Genomic DNA, 21,586 nt, shown 5'->3' on the forward strand with positions numbered 1-21,586 from the left:
TATATGATTATTAATTTGTTTTGTAATTTTATTAATTATAATAAACGAAAATATATTTTAATATATAGAATTATAAAAATTTATAGAGAAATAGCTGAATACATATTTCGTTCTAAGAGAGAACAAAATGTATATTTAAAATTACAATTTGATTAGCTTAAAAGTCCTATCAATATTTTATATTTATAGTGAGTTCAAATTTTTATATTCAAACCAAAAAAATCAGTTCTTTATTCACAATAAATTTATCTTTATGAATTTTTCACACATTGTATTAACTAACATATTCTATCAAATATTTTGTAACTCTCATATTTATAATCATATCCATATTTGAAGGCACTAAATTTTAATTGCAATTATTTATTTGTGTTTATGTTATTTTTTCACCTCTATAGTATTTAAAGCATTCTAATGAATGATTAATTATATAATGACAATTAAAAATAGAATAAACAATAAAAGATATTAATATTTAATTATCGTATTTTGGTAATTCTTATATACTTTATGTAAAATTTCAACATGTGTGTAACATATGCTATTATGTTTATAAGAAGTTCAACATGTGTGTATGATATATATGTAAGATATGATATATATATATATATATATATATGATATATTTAAAAAAAATATGATGAAATATTTAAATTTTATATTATCTAAATTGTACTTTATTTTTTGGGATATTAGTAGTACTACATATATATTTTCAATTCTACTTGTCATCCTTAAGATTTGTCGCGTATTTTATATTTTGCTTTTATTTTTTATTCATTTTAAGATAAATAATTAACATAAAATTATTATGTAACTATTTTTCAATTTTGATTCACTTATTAATATTATTCTAATCATATATCATTTTCAGTATATAGTTAATTAACATATATATATATATATATGTTTATATTAATTTATTAAAACCAAATTATTTTGAATTGTAAATATATATAAGTTAGGTTTTCCATATGATTTTTATATATGACTTCATCAATCATCTCGAAAAGCGTCTTTAGTTTTCGATTAATTATCTCAAATAATATTTATTTCCATATTGAATCTAAAATAAAATAATAAATAATAGGTAAGTTTCTTGTATTTGTTGGACAATGGAAAAACTATTGAAGGAACTAATAAAGCTATAAAACCATGATTGAGGGATTTTTTATAATTTTTGTACATGTTTTGAAATATACGTATTTAAAAGAATATTTATGTATTATAAACTATTAAATAATCAATTTATTCAATAAATTACTAAATTTTTTTAAAAGTATATAATTATATTTTATTATATTAATTTCAAATCCACGCGTCGCGTGAAATATTATCTAATATATTATTTAGTGTTAAGGGTTTAAGTTCATACATGTTCACACCTCCGGTTTACTAATTCACTTCCATTTGCGTCGCAATCAATAGACATTTTTGAAGAAGACCATGTTTTGAGGATTTATACTGTTAGTTGATGATATTCCAAGAATAGAGCCAAAAATTGTATCTTCCAAGAATTGAATATGGAGATCGGTTCTAAAGTGAGGTGATATTCCTATTTATACCGCCGTAATTGCTCCAAATACATTTACGAGCCATGGACTCATGATCCCAACACGTGAGACAAGCTAACAAAAGCTTTGTTGTTTTACTTTCGGTTCACGGTACTGAGGTATTTTGTTTTTTTGTAAAAAATACTTGTATCAGAGTATGTATCTATTTCGGTTTTTATCTCCCTATCCTTTTAGTTTGAAGTTTGAACAGTCTGTAATGGAAAATGCAACCCAATATTCTACCACATAAGAGCTGAAAGAGAGGGAGTTTAATTTGAATGCTCAATCTATAATAAAGTCACATCCTGCATCAAGTACAGCTTAGTCTTTTTAAACGTCATGTTCTGAGTTCTCATGCTTGCTAATCTACATTCATAATTAGTGAAGCTTGCATCTTGTGGAACTACATAAACCGGTGTATATTGGTGGCAGGGCCGGAGTAAAGATCCCAAAAATTGTTAGGATCTCTGTTCAATTTTTAAAAAATAGACCTTAATTACATATAAATGTTTTTTGAAATTTTTTTTGAGCCTATAAATACACTACTTTTTATGTTAATTTAAGTGCAAATGCACACTTTGCACCTTCCTATGGCCGGCACTGATTGGTGGAGTCTTCCACGCTGCTGATGTGAGTTTGATGAGGCTCTGAAAATAAGAATTGTTTTCCTTAGAAATATATGTAAAGCACAAATAGACGCTACTTTTTCTTGCCATTTATATAAATTCCTTGAAACTTCCAGAAATCATTTTGAAGATGGCATGATTGATTGAAGAATGAAGAAGGTGCTTCTTTCAATTACAATTACAATTACAATTACAGGAGGACTTGGGATATTACTAAGAAATTTATCATCGCCATTCCTTTTATCATTGATTTTGATGTCTGTATCCAGAGTGAGAAACTGGTGGAGCTCTTGACAAACTCTTCTATATCACAGTCCTATCATTTTGATCTGGGGAGAGGGCTGAAATACTGGGGGTACCATTCCTTGAATTCAAACAAGTCTAGTGAGAAGAGCTGCAAAGATGGTAACAAGGAAGAGAGAGGGGCAGAGCAACTACTTAACCCTTGTGCCTTGGCATTTACGTCAAGGAACTCATCAAGGGTTCAACACTACCTGTGTGTTCTCTCTGAACTTGCTTCTTCTTCTGGCGATGCAAATCGTCGGCTTGCAGATATTGGTCTTCGCGCTCTGCAACATCATCTTTCATCATCCTCAGTGTCATCATCTTTTTGGCCTGACGTTACGTTTGCTTCAGCAGAAGTGAAGATGTTTCAGAAGACTTTGCTTAAGTTCTATGAGGTAAGCCCTTGGTTTGCTTTGCCTAATAACATGGCAAACTCAGCAATCCTGCAAATTCTAGCACAAGATCCCATAGCTAAAAAGGATCTGCATATTCTTGATATTGGTGTCTCTCACGGTATGCAATGGCCCACTTTGTTGGAGGCTCTGAGCTGCAGATCAGAAGGACCTCCTCGATCCATGTTCGAATACGTGTTGTATCTGATCTTACCGCAGACATACCTTTCTCTGTTGGTCGACCCGCTTCCAGTTATGATTCTCAACTCCTTGGCTTTGCTCGGTCTCTCAAGATCAACCTCCAGATTAGTGTACTCGATTCGGTCAAGTATACTTATTTGGTTTACTACAGACGGATCAACCAAGTCTCCTCCTTCGTTGTCATTGCAAATACTTCCCTAGAATGAATTTCAAGGAACAAACCCTATTATCCATCATCATGAACCCCACAGAAACTGATTTCTTGCCGTCGCTGCTTCTTCTCCAAAAATCTCTGTCATCATTGTTTGTATGTTTCGAAAAATACGGCTGTGATAAATTATAATTTTCAGTATAATTTCATCATTGTTGGTGTCTTCACAGAACACCACTTAATTTAACCATCATCACGTACTGAAAATTATAATTTATCACAGCCGTATAATTTCATCATTGTTGGTTGTTGGATATGGGGTTTGCCCCATATGCCAACTCGGCCCAACAAAGACTCACCAGAGATAGAAGGAAATTGGCCAATTTCGGAGGGTAATCCCGGCATTTCGCGTTGGGAACCTTAGAGAACCTTAGTTCTACACTCGCCTATAAATAACATCATACATTTATTGAGAGGAGGATCTTGACCCGCGAACAATACCTACAGAGCAATACTTTGCATCGAAAACTGCTATTGTCTTCGTATAATTCGTTCTTGCTTTCAGTTCTTCACTTTAAGCTTACTAGTTTGTTTGTGGACTAACAAGCTCTAATCCAACTTGTTTTAAGTGACGATCTCACGTTCTTCCCGATTAATAAAAGAATTTGCTTACTCTTTCCCACAAAATCTTTATCTGTTTAAACTGTGTAAACCTCGGTACAAACATTGGTCTTTTTTTAAGATATACGGCACGTAGAAACATTACGAAAACACGCCCTTGTGAAATGAATCTAACTAGGTTTAAACCACAATTTTTTTTTTTTTTTAAATATATGTTCTTTAATCTGCTTGATTTTTAAAGTTCCAATTATTAAAATTTTATCTAATTAAATTATCGTTCTGTATGTACCCGTGTTATGGTATAAGACCGAAATTAAATTTGTTCTTCTTATGTTTTATACTTATAGTTTATATTTTAAGAAGTTTTCAAAATTAAATATGTTATTAATTAATATATGTATAATTTTTTTAATTGAAAAAACATAAAATAACATATTTTGTGTTTTAATTGAAAAAACATAAAATAACAAATTATACAGATATTAGTTAATAATGTTATTTTAAAATATTTTTTTAATTTATTTTATGTTTTCCGTAAACTATGCATTTTCTCACTGAAATATTTAGACCCGCAATTGAATATGCCCAACAGACTTTAGTTATATCGACAGACCTTAATGCGGATAACCCGCCGATGATCATATATTCTGTTTTTAATATATTTGATTTAATTAATGTTCTCAATTAGAATTTATAGGATTTATTATTATATTTTGTGTTAGAGGATTATAGAATCGCATATGCCCAGAGGACAATAAAATAATCTAGCTACATCGGAAAAACATAATATTATAATCATGTAATTTATAGGATTTATTATATTTTGTGTTGGAGGAATAGTAAAATGTAATAAGTCATGCAACCTAAAGGCATCGTCAAAGACATCTCTTTCTTTTCTTCTCCGATCGTCGGATGAAAGCGTTTTTTATGGGTTTTGAATCATTGGATAAAATCTTCGTCACTTAGTCTAGCTCATGATCCCAAGTAATTGTAAACTTACCTTGACTGATTGATTTTCCAAACTATTATCTATTGTTACTGTTTATTAAATTATTAGGGTGCTTCCAAGGAGAAGCGTCAATTCACTTAAAAAGATGAATCTTCATCTAAGAAAATGTCATCAGGTAAGTTCTTTATGATTTGTCCCGCAATGTCTACAAAAAAAAAATTATGAGAAAAGAAAAAACATTTGTGGATTATAATGGTATAGTAGTTAGGAAGATTAAGATATAATATGTGATTACATACACAGACTCTCAAACATAAAGATTAAAATATGAATTAAGAATAAAGATTATCTTATGGATATAACTTGTGATTAAGCCATGAGCCATGTCTAGGTTTGTGGTAATTTTAGAGAGTTGTGTGTTTGATGAGTTAGACAAAAAATGGTTGAACTCTATTTATAGAGAAGTACGAATGTTAGGGCTGCTTAGAAAACGTTAAACAGTTTTGGAATATATTGATTAACATTAATTTCTGACTGCGAATATTTTGTATATTAATAAAATTAAATAGATATAATTGCAAAAAATTAGTGATTCCATATATTTATAGTTTTGATTTTAGGAATGTTCAATAACGTATGGAATATATTCAAATATCGTAACTAACAAAAACGAAAGTATATTTCTGTATTTGTTTGGGTTTTAATCGTTTTAAAAATAGATTGAATGTGATATGTGCTTGGGCTTCTAACAATTGTTTTGGGTTTTAAATACACACTAACTTATTTAATTTTGATGCAGATTAGCATATAAGGAGATGATGAGGATCCGATTACCTACTTGGATGGGTTTTGTAGACGCGCGGATCTTGCTCTATTAATTGGTTTTCCTAGGCAAAATTACCCTCGACGATTTCAATAATGTCTCTCCTCCTTTATGCCAAATTGAGTGGCATTCTTGGAAATTTTGTGCGATTTTCAATTTTGTACTTCTCTTTTAATAAGATGGTTATAAATATTATTATCCAAGTAGACAAATTGCATTAATGAGCACAAATGGGAACTACTCAAAATCTATCTTGACTAAACTTGGAACATAAGAGGAGCACACAAGTGGGATCACAATATATCCTTGATTCGGAACATCTCCAATACTCACAGATTTGAAGTATCCATCTTGTCCAATAATATGCGCTGTCTGGTGGCTACAGGTCCCAGTCAAAACATGTCCGTCAAGATCGAAAACCACAGCGACTCTCTCTTCCTCATTAATGAAAAAGCTCCCAGCACAAGGGTCAACTGGAAAACCAGTGAGCAGATGCATATCCACTTCCAAGAACTTGCTCCACGACACTTCACCGTGACCAATCTTGTTCGTAACCCAAATCTCCAGTACCTCACATGTCTCCTAGCGTTGATGTAATACAGCAAGCTGCTCATCTCTGACACAAGACAGAGCCATAGTGTCTTCATCAAAAGCGACAAACGGCAGAGACAGACGTGGTCCAAACCTTTCTGATGTAAAATCAAAACAGAGCAAAAAGTCATGACTCTCTCTTACACCTCCTTCCAATATTACCTTTTCTTCAGCGTAAAAGTAAGCATTCCCTTTCAGAGACTGGCCTCGTTGATGAGATCGTATGACCCTGTTGGGAGTGACATCATCAAGAACCCTCCACGAATGAGAGCTAAAATCATAGATTTCGTACCCAAAAACACGCTCGCTGGATCGATAAAAAATCAAAAACCCTCAAGATTTTGTGGTTACGGTTGTTGTCATACCCAAGAGCAAACCTGTCAAAGTTGTGGTGAAAGAGATTATAAGATTTCGCTAATGGGCTGACAGATTAAGTGGGCCTAAAGTTGTGATGGGCTTTTATACTTATTAGCTTTCTTTTAAAGCTTAAATTGAACCAACGGGACTATTGTTATGTACAAGAAATTAATCGTTACTATATATATATATATACAAATACATACGGACTTAGTTAAAACAATTTGAAGACTCATTCATCAGCTTCCCCATCCGACCATGGTTCCAGGGCGGGAAAACGCGAGTCCACGATCATACATCCGTTGAATCTCTTCTCTGTATTCAGTCAGAGACTCATCAGGAATTGGTGGAGTCAGCTCAACCACATCACCCATCTTCAGCTTCCACTTGAGGTCACTTACAGGTCTTTGGTTTAGCCTTGGTCTTAGTTCTTCCTTTGCTGGTATCCCGTACATGGACCACCTCGAGCTCCCAGGCCCCGCCCGGCTAAGTAGATCCGAGACTGTAGAACTCGCTGGAAGTTCTTGCACAGACATCTGCAGTTTCTGATTTGTTCAGTATAACAATCAAAGTGTAAAACTCTTTTTGTACTAGACAAGGTTACTAAAAGTTTATAACAAACCTTGTCATTTTCGATTACGATGACATAGACTGGTCCGTCCTGGCTACTGTTAGGCTTGTAAGAAGCCGGGCAATCCTCGGAGTGAGATGGAAACTTGCAAGGGGGTTTGATGGTATCAGAAGAACTGATGGAAGATCTGTCTTTGCTCATTGCTTCGCAATGCCAGGTTACGACCCACCTAGCCCATTCAACCATCTGAAGCACAAACGAAGAGTATTTGCAGTCACCTTCCTTGTACCTCCAGTGAGCTGCAAACCCGAATTCTGCTTGCAAATGCATCTCTTGTGTACGTATTTGGACTTCAAGTGGGACTGTTCCATTGTCCATCACTACCGTATGCAAAGATTGATACCTAATAAAATCCAATTTACCAAAGTGGGATTGATTACATTTTAACAAGCCACAACCAACCACAACTTAAACGACAAGATATGAACTTACCCGTTGAACTTGGGATCAGTTATGTAATCCTTCAGCTTTCCAGGAACTTCAGACCATACACTATGTACTAGTCCTAAGGCCTTGTAACAATCTCCTTCGTTGTCAACAATCAAACGTAGCCCATGAATGTCATGGATTTGATCCACTGTTAGCTTTTTCCTGGGACAATCGAAAGGGCAACATCAACGTTAGTCTTCTAGTAACACTCACACTGTTTGTTCTGTAAAAAGAGAGGAAAGAGAACTTACTTTAACATCTTGCTGTAGATACTATACAAGCTCTTGTGACGGCCACACAGAACATGATAAGAAATGCCTTCTTTCTTAAGAGCTTGCTCCAATTTTTCTATCGCAGAAGTAATCATGGCTTCATCGAATGAATCCTCGAGCATGGTCGACATCTCATTATGCTGGTCTGGGTGAAGATGCTTGAAACACAGATTCTCAAGCTGAACTTTCCATGTAGAGATTCCCAAACGATTAGCCAAAGGTGCGAATATTTCCAGCGTCTCTTTAGCAAACCTCTGCTGCTTCACTGGGGACAAAGCGTAAAGCGTCTTCATGTTGTGTAATCGATCAGCCAGTTTTATAAGAACAGCTCTTGCATCTGCCATTGCAAGAAACATTGTGTGCAATCGATCTGCTTCAACGGTTTTACACGCTGTATTGTTCTCTCTAGCGAGTTTGCTCAATTGGCTGAGCTTTGAAACCTATACAAAACACAAGACATTGAACTCAATGAGCTAACACACACGGATTTCAAAACCAAGAATCTCAATCAATAAATGTCCATGTTCCTTACCCCTTCGACCAAATCAGCAACTCCTGCTCCAAAGTTTCTAAGAATATAATCATAGCTCATGAACGAATCGTCCATAGTATCATGGAGAAGGCCAGCAACAACAACAGTAGAGTTAGCTCCGATATTAGCCAACAACATAGCAGTCTCAACGCAATGTTGAAGGTAAGGATCACCACTAGCTCTCATCTGATTACACACACACACATCAAACAAAAAGTTTCAGTCACCAAAAAAAAAGCATACAAAAATTGAAACTTTCATAAAAATGAGACTGTGTGTGTTTTTTTCTTTTTCTACCTGTCCTCTATGAGCTTTCTCTGCTTCATAAAACGCTTTGATGACAGATTCATCTTTGAAGATCTCGTGTCTCAATTGAGCACGTCTTAGCAAATCCCTAGCATATGGCTTTCTCGTGTCAACCCCAAGACCATCCTCCATGGGAAACGTAAGCTCATCAACGAGAACAGAATCCGAAGATCCCAATTCGTAATCAACACACGATCCAAGAGCTTTCTTCACGAATCCGTTAAACAATCGACTACTAGCTCCAACACGAAACGAGCCATCGAGATTCCGATCACGAGACGTTCTCATCGGAGGGCTACAACTAGACGAGACAGGACCATGAAAAACAGAGATAGGGCTCTGGTGGTGATCTCGTCTAAGACAAGAAGAATTCACAAATTTCGCAGGGGAATAACAAAAGGAGCTGCTCAAGCTCAGATCTTTCAAATCATCACGTAGTGAAGAGAACTCATCAACTCCGGTCGAGTAAGAGCAAGAGGAAGCTGAAGACTTGACTGATGCGCTGGAGAAAAGAGAAGAGAGGCCTCCAACGACGATTGGCTTCTGAGGAGAGGAGGAGGAGGAGGCTATGGAAGAAGGAGATGATGATGAAGACGAACTCCTGGAAGTCAGATCGAGATCACATGATGAGATCTGATGTGGCGTGGAACAAACGCTGCTTGGTGGGCTAGCGTATAGTGCTATTGTCGTCGCCACCACCATTGGAGCTCGTTGCTTCTGCTTTACAATCCTAAGTTTCAGTTTTTTTTTTTTTTTCTAAGAAATCAAAAGAATAAACGAATAATACCCAAGAATTAGCTCCTCAAATTTTCCCGGGGAAAAAAAAAAAAAAAAGTCACCTCTTTTATATTGAAACAAACAAACAGATTCACTCAATACCCACGAGTTCTAACACGAAACCCAGATGTATACGACGGACCTCTAGGAAGAAAAAATTAATTTAGATTTGGGGGAAGAAGAGAAGAAAGGTATGTACAATTTTATACGAGTTATTGAATATGAAAAGTTGAAGAAGGGGGCTAATGGAGGAGACAAAGAGGGGAAGGGAGGGTGTGCGAGGAAGGAGAAGAAGAAGAAGAAGAAGACTTGGACGCTTTGCTTTAAGGAAGAAATTATAATAATAATAATATATCTGTATCTGTATTTGATTTTTTTTTTTTTTTTTTTTTTTGCGTTAATTAGAATTTAGAAGAAACCAGAGAGTGAGTGTCTCTCTCTCTCCCTCTTGCTCTGTTCTTATTCGTCTGTTTTAAGTTCGGCCGACCAAAGCTAAACCGATAATGAACATTAGTTACTATTTACGCAAATACCCTTTTACGTTTAATCCGGTCATTAGTTTCTAGTATTCAGTTAACCAAGTGGGATTATTATTAGTACAGTGACTACACTCTAATCTCGCTATCCATTATCAGATGTTTAAAGATTTAAAATACCACTTTGTTAGTGGTTTATCCCGTCAGCTTACAGTTATGATTCTCAACTCCTTGGCTTTGCTCGGTCTCTTAAGATCAACCTCCAGATTAGTGTAATTGACAAGTTCCAACTCACTGATACTTCACCTCACGAGACCTTGATCATCTGTGCTCAGTTTAGGCTGCATCACCTGAAGTATAGCCTCCCTGAAGAGAGAAGCGAAGCTCTGAGGGCACTGAGAAGATTAAGGCCAAAAGGAGTAATTCTTTGTGAGAACAATGGAGAAGACAATACCAGTGGGGACTTTGCAGCAGCGTTCTCCAGGAAACTTGAGTATCTGTGGAAGTTTCTGGATTCAACAAGCTCAGGATTCAAAGAAGAGAATAGCGAAGAGAGGAAGCTAATTGAAGAGATGGATGAAGGAAAAGATAAATGGTATGAGAGGATGAGAGAAGCTGGTTTTGCCGCAGAAGCATTTGGTGAAGATGCAATTGATGGAGCCAAATCTTTACTGAGAAAATATGACAAAAATTGGGAAATAAGAATGGAAGATGGAGACACCTTTGCTGGGTTAACATGGAAAGGAGAGGCAGTTTCCTTTTGTTCATTGTGGAAGTAGCTAGTTAGCTAGCTTCTTTATGTTTGTTTTGGTTTATCTATCTGAATAATCACAACCTTTCACCAGCTTATTGAATACTCACAAGAACAAGTATGTAATGATGCAGAAATTAGAAAGAAGATAGATTGCAAAAGGCTGTTGCAAAAGAAATATTCTTTACAAATCGTGTTCAAAAAGAGATGAAAGTACATATGACTGATAACAAAAGGAGATATAGATGCTACATGAAACTCATATTGCAAATGAGACTATCTAATTATCTCTTTGTTTCCTTTTGCTCGGCTTGTTGTGTTTCAGTGAGACTAAGCTTGGAACATAAGAAGTGAAGTATCGAGGCAGAGCAACTCCAACATTCACAGAGTCTTTAAAGTATCCATCCTTTGTTAGTGGTTTATCCCCGAACCAAAGATCTATGAAAATGAAATGATCTTCCGATTTTGTGTTTACATTTTGATCATATCAAACTTGTCGTCCAAATCCAAAACACGGATTAGAATAATGCTAGGGATATTATTAGTTTAAGCCCTGATTCGTTGTGATTAAAGAGACTTTGCGATAATAGTTTTAATTAAATTGATGACACGCTAAAATTTTGATTAATGGGAATCCGATCAGATGACATCGATATCCCAACTTCAATTTGGCTATAAAATACTCAAAACTTATAAAAGCATAGTTCTATAGAGTAGAAGAGTAGTTCACTATATTGGCTTTTGTGTGCTAATAAAAGACATTTTAAAGATGATCTTCTTTTTTTTAGCCTAACTCGTCTAAGCAACTAAAAGATTAGTAGTAAAGTACAAGTTTCATCATAACTATCTATGTTTTGATCAAATCTAATTGCATAAACGGCATTATCCTCGAAAATATTCACATTCATTTTTTTGCACCAGTCGGATTTATGTTCGGGGATATTATTTTTGTTCCTATTTATAATGAGATATTATTGGTAATCATATTATTCTCATATGCTTTCTTTAGCTTCACGCCAATACATGACCCCGCCATTTTTTAATTATAAATTTATTATATTAATAAAACTTCTATATATATATATATATATGTATCTTCTTATCTTCTTGGAATCTTTTTATTTTATTTTATTTTTCTTCTCATTTGTTTTGTTGAAAATGAAGATAGACGTTATAGTATAGTGTCAGCGGCAGATGAGTCATCCCATATGCATCATCAGCATCAACTTGTTCCATTTTATAAACTACGAGTGTTGAAAAACAACTTTCTTCATTATTTAATGATTACACTTAATTGTTTTACTTGCCCTTTACTTTTCTCACAAATAGAATTGGTTACTTTACTTTACACATGAACAAATAATCAGCAAATTGAAAGGGTCCACCATGAGATTTGTGTTTCTATTGTTTTAATTATTTTAAATTTTCATATTTCGTGAAATTTCATTAGATGTTTTTTTTTTTGCTTCAATAAGGGAAATAATATGGATCGAACCCACATTCCTGACTGAGTTAATAACTTTTCTAACCCATTCCCATTTTCTTATCAAACAATATTTTAAATAGTAGCTGGGGTTTTTTTTTTTTGCAACATAATATAAAATTGTCTAAAACAAGCCAATGCAAAAGAATATTGTTTACATAGTAGCTAAATTATATAATAAAAATGATGATAAAAATTACAATAATTTTTATAAATTTGTTTAATTTTATCCTCACAAATCTAAAACTATAGTGAAATCAATTCCTTCAAATAGAAGACGCATTCTCTTCTATTTATTACACTCAGGTCTTCTTTAATATCAAAACTAACAGTCAAACAAAAGAAAGAAAGAAAGAAAGAAAGAAAGGTGGATGGTTAATAATGTGATTAAGCGAGGGGCAACAGTCACCTTTTTCAATGCATTGATTGATTCCGATAACTTGGTCTGAATAAGTAATTTTTATAAACAATAGTGTGGATCTTTTTTTTCTTCTTCCTTTATTCCCAAAACTCTAGAAGATGAATTAAACTTTTAGAAGGAGGGAGTGTTGATAAGGACACACCGACGCGTTTCGCTAGCAAGAAAGAAAAAAATAAAAAAAAAAAACTGAAAAAATCAAAGCAAGAAAAGTCGCCACGTGGTGACAAGTCGGCAAAACTGAACATGACACGCGTCTAATTTGGCGGCCATGAACAAAAAAAAAATGAAAAAAAGAAATGGCAGCATTCAGATATTTTTTGGGAATCACATTTGTTAGTTTCGGTTTAAGAACATATAAATACAAGAACAAGAACGAGTGGTCCCTAAATTACAACGAGTAATGGAAAGCGATTTGATTTGCGTAAGAAGCAAAGGCAACAAAAGGATTAGGTCAGCCATGACTTAACCACGTGGAATTGTTGCGTTGCCTTTTTCTCTCCTACACGCAATCAGCCTCCTCACACACGCATCCTCCCTCACACTATATTATTATTCCGGTTTGGTTTAGTCTGGTTTAGTTCGAGTAAAGGATATATATACATATGTGATGCAAAGTGCAAGCATCATTAGCCCAATACCCTGTTCTGAGGGCTATTTGAGTCGAGTTTAGTACCTGGGCTAGGCTAAAAAGTATGATATTTGTTTTGGGGCTTATATACCCAATGATATATAGAAATTTTGTGAACCCAATGACTTATAAAATAAGTGAACCCGACGATGAAGAAGAGAAAAGATTGAAAACAAATAATATATGTCTCAGTAGTCCATACCAACAAAAGATGATTTCAGACACTTGAGTCTCATACTACTCATCGATCATCAGTTAGGTAAGTAATCTAATTTTGAACACAAAATAAGTAAGTCATTTTACTTACAAAATGGTGAGATGGTGAAAGAAGGAAAAGGTGAATTTCACGTTAAAGAAAATTTTAAATCTAATATTGTGTGCATATATATTACTCGAATCAATTCTATATAACTTTTGAGTTACAAATAGATTTTCGTTGACGGTAGCTGTGAAAAAAAAAAAACATTCCTACCACACAAGTACCTGCATGGCTGTATAAGTGTATATCATGTAAGTCAAGACAAAGAAAAATAAAATAAAAAGCAATATCTTTTAGCCGACAAGAATCTTTCAGACCAAGTTTATTTTCTCCCATGATCATTCATACTATTCAAACGTCAGAGTTCCAATTAATTTTAATATCCTGTTTCGTTCAAACTGTTTTATACTATAGTTTTTGACATTATTCTTGCAGAACTGTTATGCTCAAATATATTTTTTACATAATAGTTTTAAACAAGAAATTTTTAAAATTAAATTTCAGACTAAAAACTTCCAAAACACTAGTGAAGGTAAAAACTCAAGGTAAATATTTTTAGCTATACAAGAAACAAACGAGGTTGTTCGTGGCAGGACATGGGACAAAAAGATAAGCCTAGACCAGGAACGGCAAAAGCAGCCGTTTCCACCGTCCTGCGCTGGCGCTGCTGGATGGTGGTGGCTCCGGCGTCCTCAAACTCCTTCACTACAGTGCTATAATACGCTTTGATATTCTTCACGAGCCTCACGTAGTACAGCTTCAGCCACTTGAGTCTCATCCTGGTCACCACCCTCTTAAGCGAGAACCTACCACGTGGTGTACTGTTTTTACCGCCGAGACGAACAACTTGTGGCTTACGCCGACGGAGATAGATCTTCCGGCGACTTGACGGCCACCGGAATGCGTTGGAGGCGGCAGCGATAACTAAATGGGGATCCATTGAAATCTTGATATAGATTTTTTATAGATATATGAAAGAAAGTGAAAGATGGTTTATGGAGTTCGATTGAGAAAACTTATATATATAGAGAAAGACTAAGAGTCGTGAAATGCTGGTATGTGGTCAGGTTACTTGTGATCACTTGTAACAATTTGAAATATTGCGTAATTTCCGTAAACTAATATCGTATGTCCAAATCATAAACCCATATGTAGTTTTTGTTGTTATACGACATATATTCCATTTATTTAGGGGGAATGCCCTATATACCACGACATTTCACTAGTGCCACACATTTATATATTTTTTATGTGTATTGAAATATTCATGTAAATATAGTAGGAATTAAATTACGGTGAATGCCAAAGATAAACAAGCTGGAATAGGGAAACAAAATTAGATAGAGAATAGACTGAAAATGACGCTTTGTAACCATTTGACTAGCAAAATGATGCGAGTACTCAAGTTTCATATAGAGATCGTTGATCAATATGGTGAATATTATCTAACGGTGATTCTATTATCTTATGTAAGAAGACTAGTAAGTAGATAATTAAGGAGACCAGTGAGTAGATAAGCTTTTAAGACGACAATAGTAAGCATATGTATGTATGTCTTTGTCTTGCTGTGCTTTAGAAGACGACACAATATAATTACGTTGCGCAAAGGGACCCGATTTGTCTATATTACCTAGAAAGTCCACTTTAGTTCAATTTTCTAAAGTGAAAACCATTCACCGAGAAAACGATGATATGTGTCTTCTTGACTTATGAACAGTTTTGTGTGCGCGTTAATTAATGGACGGCTGGTGTTTTGTTCATTTATTTATTTCTGGTTTGATGTTGACTACTATACTACTTTTTTTGCTCTTATATACACGATTTTTTTTCTTAATAATGTTTCCACGACTTTAGATTGACTTATGCAATAGTACATTTTTTTTATATCTTTTATGCACAATTTCCCCAAAAGAAATAAATTTTACACATCGAGTTTGCACATGAAATATAACAGAGACCAAGAAAAAAATAAAATTTGTATTAGAATCCTAGTTAACTTATATAATAGAGTGAACCAACTAAGGTTTAATGGGTTGAAAGCCAACCCACATGATTATTATAGTTCGAATTGCTGACCAAATCGTAAAATAATCCTAATACGGTAATTAAATTGTGGATCTTAAGTGTGAAGACAGTTCAGACTTCAGAATAAGTTAGAAGCGAAGCCGGTCTTGAGATTTGAAGGCTCATTAAGAAAAAAAGGTAATATGGTCCACCACCATTATTAATTTTTGAAGCTAAAAACCCCGTAAAAAATAGGGTACAGAAATTGAATTCTCAGGCCTACTAGTCAGACTATTTAGCCCATCACCAACTCTGCTTTACGTACGAGTCATAAACCCAAAGCTGAGGATCGATTTTGGTTAGAAGAAAGAAACCATCATCTATTTTAACCATGTTAGGCTCTGTTAGCAGCAATCTCACATTCGAAATATATGATATGAAATATAAGATGCTAGTGCTAGAGTGATATCGATTAATCAAATTAAAGAATCAAAGATTGAAGTTTTTTATAATCTTTATTATAATAAAAAAAATCATATAAGAAAACGATTCTTTTTCTGCTTTGGAATCAGAATCGATTGTTTTATTACGAAACATTTGGATGCATGAAAATCAAACTAAGAATCTAAAAGTTTACAAATGCCAATCGAATTTTCAGCTAAATTCACCCCACGCAATGCATAGTGGGTCTAATCTAACCCAACAGTGAGGGCTCAATAATGAAGTAATACAGATCGGCCCATTAAAACAAACCCAACAAAGATGTCTTTTTTCTCCATTGAAGAAGAAACATGATAGAACCAGACGAGCCATCATCAATCAGAACTCAAAACGACTGAGCTGATGATCCCTTACCCCATTGGACGGCCACCGGACTCTTAACCACGTGATCACCGTCAGTCCATTCGATCGATCCGAATTCTTGACTCGGAACCGATCCAACTCCTCCGCCAAGCACAACGCTCTTAAACGTCACTTCATACTCCAACTCGCTCTTCTCCTTGCTAAACTCTAGCTTGCTCGGAGACACATCAATCTCAACATTCGCCGGAGATTTAACGCCGACTTCGTACACCGCGTCGACGTTGCTTCCCACGTTCTTAACAACTCTTTTGTATGTCACAACATCTCCGGTCGATCCGAAAACCACGGCGAACGATGGGTAGTTGAGATCTCCGGCGGTTTTGAGCTTGCTCGTTTCGCAGGCGTCGTAAAGACTTGGATCTTGAAGGAAGACTAGAATCCCCGGAAACTCGTATCCAACGGCGCAGAGGAAAGCCACGTACTCTTTGACTTCAATGTCGTAAACCAAACCAGGATTCAGAGCTTTATTTGGATCGACGTGTCCAGCTCCGTGGATGAACGAGTTCGATGGTTTACCGGTGGCGAGATCCTCGAGTGGCTCGCCGGAGTTTTCGACGTCGTAAGCCGTTGTTACGAGTGCGGATTTGACTGCCGCAGGTGACCAATCGGGATGAGCTCTACGGAGGAGTGCGGCGAGTCCACTCACGTGTGGGCACGACATCGATGTGCCGGAGATGATGTTGAATTGGACCCGTCTTGGATCGATATCCAAATCGGTTGGGCCAACCAGCCCGGTCCATCCGGCTAAAATGTTGACTCCAGGCGCAATCACGTCCGGTTTGAGGATAACCGGGGTCAAGTGGTTAGGTCCACGGCTGGAGAAAGCAGCGACTCTGGGAGAAGGCGGAGATGGTCCGATCAAAGTGCCGAGGAAGTTGATTGTTGCGGTGGGAGAGTCTGATGTTTTGATGTAGTCGCGGATTTGATCTCCAGCTTTAGCTCCAACCATTGTCGCCGGAACTAGATGCGAATCGGCGGTGAGTTCTTCACCGCTTGAGGCTGTGTTCGCTAGAATCATACCTGCACCACCGGCTAGTTTGACGGCTCTTCCTTTCTCAACTCTGGCGCTGCCTCCTCTGTCACAGAGAACGATTTTGCCTTGGACCAATGATGAATTCAGTTCCCCAGTGGTGCACAATTTGCTCCCGCAGTCGCCGGAATATACCAGAGAAATTTGAGAATCTGGCAGAGACATTTGAGAATCCGGCAGTGATTCGCCAGCGTACAGTGATGTTCCCGTGAAGACTTTCCCGTCGCCGGTGACTACGTTTGCGGAGAATTCTCTGTCGACGGTGGACGCACCGACGGTTAGCATCCAAGGAGCGATGTTCGTCGCAGTTTCGGGACCAGGACCAGAGTTACCGGCGGAGCAAGAAACGACGACGCCGTGCCTAGTCGCTCCAAATGCTCCGATCGCAATAGAGTCCTTGCTAAAATCCCGGGCGTAACCGCTACTGCCGACGGAGAGAGAGATAACGTGAACACCGTCAGCAACCGCCTGATCCATGCCGGCGAGGATATCGGAATCGTAACAACCAACGCTCCAACAGATTTTGTAAGCGGCGATTCTCGCCTTAGAAGCCATCCCACGCGCCGTTCCTTGCGCGTAGTGGTACAAGCTGGCGTTAGCAACCACCGATCCAGCCGCCGTAGATGCCGTATGCGTTCCATGGCCTTCTGTATCGCGCGGCGATCTCGAATCCTTGGCCGCATGCAGTTTTGTTCCGTTCACTTGCCCTGCAAAATATCCTCTGTAATACGCACGAGCTCCGATAAGTTTCCAGTTGCAAGACGAGGCGGGAAAATCAGGTCCGGTCTCGCACTCGCCTTTCCAGGCAGATGGAACTGGACCGAGACCTGAATCCGAGAAACTCGGATGCTCCGGCCAGATTCCAGTATCTAAAACCCCGATGATCACGTCTTCGCCGTCATCGGAGTTGCTCCAGAGACCAGAATTTTGGGAGAAACCGAGGAAGTCAGGCGTGTGGGTGGTGTGGATCTCACGCGCCTGATCTGGGATGATGGAGATGACGGAAGGATGACGACGGAGTGCTTCGGTCTGGAGAGGGGAGAGACGAGCGGAGAAGCCATGAGCTGCGCGTGAGTAAGAGTAGAGGAGCGTTGCTGGTTGAGGAGAAGAAGGGAGAGAGCGGAGGAGTGAGACGTGCCAGTGGTTGTGAGAGGAGAAGAGGGAAGGCTTATGAGAGCTCTGCACATGGACGATATAGGATTCGAAGGAATCCGATGAAGAAGAAGAGGATAAGAAACAGAGGAAGAGAGAGAATACGAAGATGGAGGAGGAGGAGAGAGAAAGCTTAGCCATGGCAATGGCGATGGATTCGTTGTGTGGGATACTTTTGGTGACGTATTTATTATCTCTTTGAGCAAGCTTTTGAATCTTGTATCTCGTCTATTATATTCCACGTCAGCAATTTTATGAATTATTGGTCGCTATTGGTCCCAAATGATATTCATATTCCCCAAAAAGATAACATCAAGGTAGAGACGTGGGTCACATGACTGGTTTAATTGTTGACACGAGGTAAACAAGATTTTTTTTTTGCGGTTATAAAAATGGGCAGGTATGTATGACAAACGGACAAACAAACAAACTAAAGATTCTAAATTATCAACTCTCTCTCATGACAAGTTTTTGGGTAAACAATAAGCCTCTAATTAGTTTTGTGGGTTAGAGACTAAAACAAGGTTACAATATAGCTTTTTTCTAAGCAGCCCACGGTATAAATCCCATGGCGCAACTCAGCCTAAAAGTGACGAATATCAGATATAGTGCAATGAGTCCCATACCTAAGGTTTTGTTAGGTCGCATGTCGTTACGCGGGAGCATCACCATAGCCCAAACCAAACCCATTACTAAAAACCCAAGTGTGTAGAATAGGCTTTTGTCTTTTGGTAGCATGTATGTGTCAGGACTCTTGGACCATGCGCCGAGAAGCATCGACATACCCAGTCCGACGAGTGTGTTGAACATTGGACCTGCATAGCATCCCGATAGAGCGATCTGTACACCATCATCCCCACCGTTCATCGTCAATGCGATATTCGACACTAAGTCACCCATTGAGTTTCCCCAAGCAAGTACTGTTAACGCAAGTATCGACGGGTTGATTCCGTATATCTCACCAAATGTCACCAGAAGAACTACAAGTTCGTTTGCAATCATGTAGAACCATACGATGCTCATGACGAACCCACCAAGAACCCAAGGGATCAAGAACCTTCGAGGTGGGTGATCTGGTTCTGTGTTTTTGTATGCAAGAAATCCAAGAGTAGAGCCTATAGCAATGCCGATAAAGTAAGCCACACCACAAGCTTGGGGACTCACATCGTCTTGGCTACTCCAGAGAGACGCCAAAAGGACAGGCGCTAATGAGACGCTGGCCACAGCGTATGTCTTCGACCATGTATCTTCCTCGACCGATGGAATTGTTAACCTCCTTGGAATCGTCAGCGGGATTTCTAACAAGGAAGTGAATTTAGTACATGAGGAGATCTCAACTTCAGCACTGTCATCAACCCATCCCCAAGGTGCCCTGTCTTCATCATGTACACTAACTTTTGCGAAATGGTTTGAATAGATGGCCACATTTGACGCCCACATCCACTGAGGAAGACTCTGTAGCCGAGGTGGACCATCCTCAGTATCAGTTTCAATCAAGGGGTTATGCATTGGCATATCCTCTCCAACACTCGGGGAAAACACGCTTCCTTGCATAGGTAGCAAAGGAGTAATAGCCTCCAGCTTAAACCTCTTAGCATGTTTTCTCAGAATCACATTCGCTGCAACAAGGAAAGCATACACCACATATATAGACACAAACGCAATAGCAATCCTTACTGTGACTTTACCAACCATCAAAATCACCAGCAACGACACAAGCGTAAAAAGGAAGAAACTCAAGTCTCTGATGAAGCATTTCTTATCGAGCTTGACTTCCTTATCCGCAACACAGAGCGAAACAATCCCAACAACGACTGAAGTAACAAACACAGCACCACCCAATACACTGTTAAGACCAACTTCTCCTTTATCTGATCCAACAAAAGCAGCAATACTTGCAAACACATCTGGTGCTCCATTACCCAGAGGAAGCAAAGTAACACCAGCAACAGTTGGAGGCAGCCTCAAAAGCTTCGAAAGCTTCTCCAAGGAACAACAAAAGTAATCCGCAGCAGTATTACCCAAGAGATAAAACAAAGCAACAAGCCAAACACCTAGCATCATGTAACCCAAGATCCTGAAATCTCTGCATGAGCAGTAAAAGAAGCTGAGGTAATCAAAGAAGCCATCAGGGGAACAACTTGGGTTAGCTATTAAGAAGTCGCATTGATCAGCATAACCCATGTATTTGTGTAAACACGAGCATAAAACTGTATTACTGCTACTCAAGCTGCTATTACCAAGACCAGGATCAGAACCATTCGTTTCGATTTGCATTAAATGCCTACGAATTACCGTAAACTGGGAGAATCTGTTACCTCCGGAGCCCGAGGCGGAACCAATACCGCCATTGACGAAAGAGGCGTTTTTTAACAAAGGGTTCCTGAGAATTTCGCTCCGATCAAAGAAGAAGCAGAACAAGACGAGAGCACAAATCCCATTAAAAAACCCTCGAAATTTGGGGTTTTTCGAGCTGTAAAGAAAACTAACCGCGCTCATTTTACAAAACCTTTGTATCAACAAGTCACCAACCAACCATCGATGATCATAAACCCTAACGGAATCAGAAAAGGGGGCTAGGGTTTCTAACACAAACAAGATACGGTATTGGAAGAAAAAGACAAAAAAACCCTGGGATCCCCAAGTGTCGATCAGGCGAAATGCAATTGAGGATCAGGTTGTGTGAATCAGAGATGGAAGAAATTGTAAATGTTCTTCGTTCGTATAGAAGAAACCTGGAATTTTGAAAGTTGGCAAATGAAAAATGGTGAGGGAATCTGGTGGCCTGTCAAAAACATTTGGTGATCAGGTCTAATTTTGACACGGGGATCATCATATCATCAACGACAGACGTGGCATTCTTTTCATTTAACTTTTGAACATTCCTATCATCAGTATTTTAATTTCTCGTCAGCACGATGATACATGTCTATATCCGTATTTTTAAAAATTTAAAGCGACAAGGATTTTTATAAAATGAGACAAATGACATCGCCTAGTCCTAGTGAATGTGATTAGGCCT

At 37.5% G+C, this 21,586-nt stretch overlaps 3 protein-coding genes and 3 pseudogenes across 4 annotated transcripts; 1 reads left to right on the plus strand and 5 right to left on the minus strand.

Moving 5' to 3' along the window:
- Positions 1–5,770: 5,770 nt before the first annotated feature.
- LOC147920250 (F-box/kelch-repeat protein At3g13680 pseudogene) lies at positions 5,771–6,789 on the minus strand (annotated as a pseudogene).
- Positions 6,628–9,965, minus strand: LOC147920251 (putative GTP diphosphokinase RSH2, chloroplastic). Its single transcript, XM_087501483.1, has 6 exons — positions 8,711–9,965; positions 8,414–8,599; positions 7,861–8,321; positions 7,613–7,771; positions 7,172–7,523; positions 6,628–7,085 (listed from the first exon to the last, which is right to left on the minus strand). Exons 1-6 carry the CDS (start codon positions 9,419–9,421, stop codon positions 6,789–6,791), a joined length of 2,166 nt encoding a protein of 721 aa, XP_087357609.1. The 5' UTR covers positions 9,422–9,965; the 3' UTR covers positions 6,628–6,788.
- A 34-nt stretch (positions 9,966–9,999) lies between these two features.
- Positions 10,000–10,751, plus strand: LOC147920252 (scarecrow-like protein 29 pseudogene; annotated as a pseudogene).
- A 3,192-nt stretch (positions 10,752–13,943) lies between these two features.
- Positions 13,944–14,573, minus strand: LOC104765209 (uncharacterized). The gene has a single exon (XM_010488889.3). The coding sequence runs from the start codon at positions 14,452–14,454 to the stop codon at positions 14,074–14,076; it is 381 nt and encodes a 126-aa protein (XP_010487191.1). The 5' UTR covers positions 14,455–14,573; the 3' UTR covers positions 13,944–14,073.
- Positions 14,574–16,056: 1,483 nt separating this feature from the next.
- LOC104765210 (subtilisin-like protease SBT1.4) lies at positions 16,057–20,884 on the minus strand. Its single transcript, XM_010488890.3, has one exon. It carries the CDS (start codon positions 18,703–18,705, stop codon positions 16,345–16,347), a length of 2,361 nt encoding a protein of 786 aa, XP_010487192.2. The 5' UTR covers positions 18,706–20,884; the 3' UTR covers positions 16,057–16,344.
- Positions 16,057–21,063, minus strand: LOC104767500 (cation/calcium exchanger 3 pseudogene; annotated as a pseudogene). Its single transcript, XR_015590487.1, has one exon. The product of XR_015590487.1 is annotated as a cation/calcium exchanger 3 pseudogene (transcript).
- Positions 21,064–21,586: the final 523 nt, after the last annotated feature.

The sequence above is a fragment of the Camelina sativa genome, chromosome 19, assembly GCF_030686135.1.
Source record: "Camelina sativa cultivar CO46 ecotype springtype chromosome 19, ASM3068613v1".
Taxonomy (NCBI): Eukaryota; Viridiplantae; Streptophyta; class Magnoliopsida; order Brassicales; family Brassicaceae; genus Camelina; species Camelina sativa.

Bases quoted from the DNA above. Each gene is read 5' to 3' on its own strand.
- LOC147920251 (XM_087501483.1), bottom strand. From the start codon at position 9,421: ATGGTGGTGGCGACGACAATAGCACTATACGCTAGCCCACCAAGCAGC. The intron at 7,772-7,860 runs GTAAGTTCTCTT...CGATTGTCCCAG, and splicing joins ATCTACAGCAAGATGTTAAA to GAAAAAGCTAACAGTGGATC. The intron at 7,086-7,171 runs GTTTGTTATAAA...CAGAAACTGCAG, and splicing joins TCGTAATCGAAAATGACAAG to ATGTCTGTGCAAGAACTTCC.
- LOC104765209 (XM_010488889.3), bottom strand. From the start codon at position 14,454: ATGGATCCCCATTTAGTTATCGCTGCCGCCTCCAACGCATTCCGGTGG.
- LOC104765210 (XM_010488890.3), bottom strand. From the start codon at position 18,705: ATGGCTAAGCTTTCTCTCTCCTCCTCCTCCATCTTCGTATTCTCTCTC.